This window comes from Hypanus sabinus, chromosome 16 (assembly GCF_030144855.1).
Source record: "Hypanus sabinus isolate sHypSab1 chromosome 16, sHypSab1.hap1, whole genome shotgun sequence".
Taxonomy (NCBI): domain Eukaryota; kingdom Metazoa; phylum Chordata; class Chondrichthyes; order Myliobatiformes; family Dasyatidae; genus Hypanus; species Hypanus sabinus.
Genome location: NC_082721.1, coordinates 76102969 through 76109196, shown reverse-complemented (window position 1 = coordinate 76109196; position 6228 = coordinate 76102969). Strand labels below are relative to the sequence as shown.

General features: G+C 47.1%; 1 protein-coding gene across 7 annotated transcripts; it reads left to right on the top strand.

The window, feature by feature from the left end:
• The first annotated feature begins 1577 nt into the window (after positions 1-1577).
• On the top strand, positions 1578-5484 carry trappc5 (trafficking protein particle complex subunit 5). 7 transcript variants are annotated; one of them, XM_059992157.1, is made up of 2 exons: positions 1578-1715; positions 4583-5484. In XM_059992157.1, exon 2 carries the CDS (start codon positions 4583-4585, stop codon positions 5153-5155), a length of 573 nt encoding a protein of 190 aa, XP_059848140.1. In that variant the 5' UTR covers positions 1578-1715; the 3' UTR covers positions 5156-5484. The 7 variants fall into 7 exon arrangements, with proteins under 7 accessions (XP_059848140.1, XP_059848141.1, XP_059848144.1 ...); XM_059992158.1 differs by having other exon boundaries at positions 1586-1725; XM_059992161.1 differs by having other exon boundaries at positions 1625-1649.
• Positions 5485-6228: the final 744 nt, after the last annotated feature.

Sequence of the window (6228 nt, the reverse complement as noted above, 5' to 3'; positions counted from 1 at the left end):
ATAAAAAGAGCACATGGAGTGCCAGCTTTACTACAAGAGCCAATCGACTTCTTAAATTTTTACAAAACATGAGCGAAACCTCACATGGAATACGACCCTGACGAGGGGTCTCAGCCTGAAACGCCTTCCTATAGATGCTGCCTGACCTGCTGCGTTCCACCAGCATATTGTGTGTGTTGCTTGACTATCCAGCATCTGCAGATTTCCTTGAGTATACGACCCATTGTAATCTTGTATACTACATCTTGGGTAGGAAAGCTGTGGAGGGGGCAGAGGAAAGACTACCAATGATGAAGGAATTTAATTTGTCCAACCAGGGGTTAGGAGACACCCCAGAAAGAGGAAAAATACTTCAGACCTGAAGCTCAGCGGCTTCTGCAACCTTGAAGAGATCAATTGTCTCCAAGAAAAACGTTGCACCTTTTTCCCATCTTGAAAACTCAAAGTACTGCAAGAAGCTCATGAGGTATTAACCTCTCCGTGGCACATTTACCGACGGTGCTGTGAGAAAGCAGCCGAACAAAACCAACTGCCTATAGATGCTGTGTTCCACCAGCATTTTGTGTGGAGCCCTGACGAAGGGTCTCAGCCCGAAATGTCGACAGTGATTCTCCATAGAGACGCTGGCCTGCTGTGTTCCACCAGCATTTTGTGTGGAGCCCTGACGAAGGGTCTCGGCCTGAAACATTGACAGTGCTTCTCCATAGAGACGCTGCCTGGCCTGCTGTGTTCCACCAGCATTTTGTGTGGAGCCCTGTCGAAGGGTCTCGGCCTGAAACATTGACAGTGCTTCTCCATAGAGACGCTGGCCTGCTGTGTTCCACCAGCATTTTGTGTGGAGCCCTGACGAAGGGTCTCGGCCTGAAACGTCGACAGTGCTTCTCCATAGAGATGCTGCCTGGCCTGCTATGTTCCACCAGCATTTTGTGTGGAGCCCTGACGAAGGGTCTCGGCCTGAAACATCGACAGTGCTTCTCCATAGAGACGCTGCCTGGCCTGCTGTGTTCCACCAGCATTTTGTGTGGAGCCCTGACGAAGGGTCTCGGCCTGAAACGTCGACAGTGCTTCTCCATAGAGACGCTGCCTGGCCTGCTATGTTCCACCAGCATTTTGTGTGGAGCCCTGACGAAGGGTCTCGGCCTGAAACGTCGACAGTGCTTCTCCATAGAGACGCTGCCTGGCCTGCTGTGTTCCACCAGCATTTTGTGTGGAGCCCTGACGAAGGGTCTCGGCCCGAAACGTCGACAGTGCTTCTCCATAGAGACGCTGCCTGGCCTGCTGTGTTCCACCAGCATTTTGTGTGGAGCCCTGACGAAGGGTCTCGGCCTGAAACGTCGACAGTGCTTCTCCATAGAGACGCTGCCTGGCCTGCTGTGTTCCACCAGCATTTTGTGTGGAGCCCTGACGAAGGGTCTCGGCCCGAAACGTCGACAGTGCTTCTCCATAGAGACGCTGCCTGGCCTGCTGTGTTCCACCAGCATTTTGTGTGTGTTGCACCTGCCATTTGTTTACATCCACTCGGTGACGTCGAGCAGCTCGACACGTGACCGCTCGCATCCAATCAGACCCAACCCCGAGTCAGAGGGCGGGACCGTCGTAACCGGGAACCGAAAACCGGGGAGCCGCGAGCCCGTTCGTTATCGGGGGAGGTGGGGCCAAAAACCGGAGAGAACTGAAAGGGGTTAAACTGAAGAGTGAGGAGTCTCCAATTCGGAGTAAATAAAGGTACTGGGAGGGAGGGGTGAAGGGGGTGGAGCGGCGGCGACCCGGATGTAGACGGAGCGAGCCGGCGGAAGAGTGGATCAAGGGAGCGGAGCCTGGGAGAGGGGGCAGGTAACGGAGGTCCGGGGCCTGGGAGAGGGGGCAGGTAACGGAGGTCCGGGGCCTGGGAGAGGGGGCAGGTAACGGAGGACCAGGGTTCAGGAGAGGGGGCAGGTAACGGAGGTACGGGGGCTGGGAGAGGGGGCAGGTAACGGAGGTCCGGGGCTCGGGAGAGGGGGCAAGTAGCGGAGGTCCGGGGCTCGGGAGAGGGGGCAAGTAGCGGAGGTCCGGGGCTCGGGAGAGGGGGCAAGTAGCGGAGGTCCGGGCGGAAGGGTGGAGCTGATAGGGTCTGGGCGGTTGACTCCGGCGTTTGTGCTGCTACAGCTGTTGACTAGAAATGAAGGGCCAATGTGGTGTTTGTGATTAACTGTTAACTGCGACTGCCATAAATATCGAGGCAGCTTTGTACCGGGTGCAAGGTCTTTACAGGCTCTTGCATAGCTTTGGGATTACTGGATGCAGAATGATGCTGTGTTTTGTCTCTCGGGACAAAGCTGGTGGAGCTCCTCGGAGTGTTGTCTCAAGGCAAACCATCTTCAGTTGCTTTGTGTTTTTTTTGACTTCCCCACCATACGTCGTTTTTTCACAGGAATGTACGTTTTGTTTTATTCCAGTTGGAGGTCCTGGGATATTGATGTAGTTTGTGCCCGTGACTTAGCAGGCAAGCAATCCTGGGTAACGGGTGTCAGCTTTGTTTTGTAAATACCATAAACAACAGAAAATCTGCAGATGCTGAAAATCCAAGCAACACGCACAAAATGTTGGGAGGAACTCAGCAGGCCAGGCAGCATCAATAGAAAAGTGTGAAGGGGTTTGGGCCAAAATGTAGACTGTTCTGTTTTCCATAGATGCAATCTGGCCTGCTGAGTCCCTCCAGCCTTTTGTGTGTATTACTGACCAACCATAACAGGGTACCTAATGACTGACCTTTAACATGTATTGTCAAAAGTAAGCTTGTCATCAAAGTACATGTATGTCGCCATATACAAGTGTGAGATCTGTATTTGTTGCCTTGCTCAGTCAGTCCATGAAACAGAATAGAGTCAATGAAAGAACCCATCCAACAAGTTGGACAAACCAATGTGCAAAAGACAACAAACTGTGCAAATACAAAAGAAATTAACAAATAAGTAATAGACATTGAGAACGAGATAAAGTGCTTGGTTGTGAGAATATTTCAATTACAGGGCAAGTGAAGTTGAGTGAAGCTATTCCCTTGGGTTCAAGATGGTTGAGGGGTAATAACTGTTTGTGGGCCTGGTGGTCTGAGTCCTGTACCACCTTCCTGATGGCAGCAGCAGGAAGTGAGCAGGGTCCCTGATAATAGATGCTGTTTTCCTGAGCTAGTGTTGCATGCAGATGTTTTCAATGGTTGGGAAAGCTTTACCCATGAGGGACTGAACCATATCCACTGCTTTTTGTAGGACTTTTCATTCAAGGGCATTGGTGTTTCCATACCAAGCAGTGATACAACCAGTCCATATATTCTCCACACATCTGTAGGTTTGTCAAGTTCTAGATGTCATGCCAAATGTTCACAGACTTAAGGAAGTTGAGGCACTGCCATCAACTTTCTTTGTAATTGCACTTGTATGTTGGGTCCAGGACAGATCTTCTGAAATGATGACGCCAAGGAATAAGGTTGCTGACTCTCTCCACCTTTGATCCCCCAATGAGGACTCTACATGGACCTCTGCTTTCCTCCTCCTGAAGTGAAGAATCAACTCCTTGGTCTTGCTGACACTGAGCAAGAGGTTGTTATTATGGTATCACTGGGCCAGATTTTCAATCTCCCTCCTATATGGTGATTTGTTACCACCTTTGAGTCATTGCTGAGTGTTTCTGAAGATGATCAGTAACCAAAAGATTAATTTAAAATGCAATATTTACATAGTTAATTAATCTGATTTGCCCATTGGTAGTTCATGTTGATTCCCCACAGTGTTAAACACCAATTCATTCTTGACCTTGGCTGCTAGTTGTGTAGAGTTTGCAGGTTCTATCCGCAACTATGTGCTTTCTTTTCCTGGAATTCCAAAGATCTAAGTTGCCAAGTTAAATAAATGCTAGGAGAATTTTGGGGAGTTGATGAACATTCGAGAGAGAATAGGCCATAGGAAGATAAATGGAGCAGTGGTCCGGTGAGATATTCTGAACGTTGGCATAGAATTGAAAACCATTATCTTTGCCACAAACACCATTAAGTAATTGGATCACTTGTGTTAGAAATCACCTGGGGGAGAAATGTGTTGTAAATTGGGAATTTTCTTTTTGTTGGAGTAGTGATGTGGAGTTTTACTTCTTTGAAATTTGTCCTCAGTCACTTCATATGAAGACAATGGAGGTTGTGGATCAAGGGGAGAAGTTGAAAACAAGGCAGAGAATTTTAAAATTCTCGTTGACATTTAATATGAAAAGGAGTGGTCACAGAACTAACCCTGCGGCACACAACTAGCCACCGGCAGCCAATCAGAAAATGCCCCTTTATTCCCACTTTTTGCCTCCTGCCAGTCAGCCAATGTTCTGTCCATGTTGTATCTCTCCTGTAATACCAGGAGGTTCTGTTTAAGGAAATAAGAGCCTATTACAATATTTAAAAGGTGTTTCAACAGATACTTGGATAGGAAATGTGGAGAGAGCTATGAGCTTGGTGTAGGAAATGGGATCAGTGTATCTGGGGTCTGAAATCTCTGGATAAATGTGCTGTGCTGATTTGCTGACTTTTTTGCCAAATTTTCTAATTTTCTTTTTCTTCCTGAAGATGGCCATGGATACTCGGTTCACCAGGGGCAAGTCGGTCATCCTGGAGCGATCGATCACTCGCCCCAAGTCTGAGGTCAGCCTGAGCGCCTTTGCCCTGCTGTTCTCTGAGATTGTCCAATACTGTCAGAACCGCGTCTACTCTGTGTCAGAGCTACAGAACAAGCTGTCGGAGCTAGGCCAGCAGGTGGGGGTGCGGATCTTGGACGTGCTGGTAATGCGAGAAAAGAACGGCAAGCGGGAGACCAAGGTCATTAACGTGCTGCTCTTTATCAAGGTCAATGTGTGGAAGGCCCTGTTTGGCAAAGAGGCAGACAAGCTGGAGCAAGCCAATGATGATGACAAGACCTATTACATCATTGAGAAAGAGCCACTTATCAATGCCTACATCTCGGTGCCCAAGGAGAACAGCACACTCAACTGTGCCTCCTTCACAGCAGGCATTGTAGAGGCCATCCTCTCTTACAGTGGCTTCCCTGCCAAGGTGACAGCTCACTGGCACAAAGGCACTACCCTTATGATCAAGTTTGACGAGTCTGTCATTGCACGTGACAAAACCTTGGATGGACGATAAGATGACCCGTTTGTGGCCGTCACTCTAAATGCCTGGATGCACCCCCTCTATCGCACTTCTCACTGATGATCTACCCAAAGATGTCAAGACCGTAACTATGTGCAGTGTTAAGATAACTTTGTCTCTACCTGCCCAACTCATTCCCCAACTGAGGACTGTCGATCGTAACAACATTTTGTTGTTTATCTATGTCCCAAGTTCTGCTTGTACCAGGTTTTTGGTGTTCCTGGACTTTAATGCTTTAGGAAATATAAATAAGGATTTGCAATCTGGTATATCTGTTGTATGTGGAAATTAGCAATGTATATTAAAACAGTTACAAAATCCCATTTTACTGTGTTGGTGCTGACACACTCTCTGGTCTGTAGCCATTGGTATTGAGAGTTTTGCTAGAGTTCATTGTGATTCTCACAGAGTATGGTCCCCTAGAACGATTTAGAAACTGGTTCTCTCTAGTTAGGATAATGTACTCCGTGTGATCGTCAACTTGTATGCTGGAAATCATTCAATTATAACTGTTTTTGAAAGAACTTCACTAATATTTTGTGCCTGAACTTTTAGGAGACTTTTTTAAAAAAAAGTTTTCACCGTTGAACTCAGCTAATTTGATTCTTTCACTTGACTGCTCAGACTCTCTTTTACTGCAGATGAACTCGTGTTCTAATAAAATAATTGCACAATTAATTTATGTAAAATAGATAAAATGTTAAGAATTGCTGTGAATTGTATGGCTGGTATGAAGCTGCTTGATTTGCTCCTATTTCTGTTATGTCTACTGGAGTTCTTAATGCTACATTGACTAACGTCAGATAACCAGCCTTTCCAGTCTGTATCAAAACTGGCAGGTTCTGGAGAAATATCATCAAGCAGTTACATTATTTTTATCTCCACAGATATTGCCTGACCTTGTATTTTCACTTTTCCTTCAGAGCTCAAGTTTTTTTTGTCTTGTTCCTCCTCAAACACCCCAAGACAGGAAAGCTAAACTAAAATTTCCCTTGTCCACTAGTTTAATAGGGCACATTGAAGGAAGCCACCCGGGTAGAGTTTAGATGACTTGATCACCGTATGAG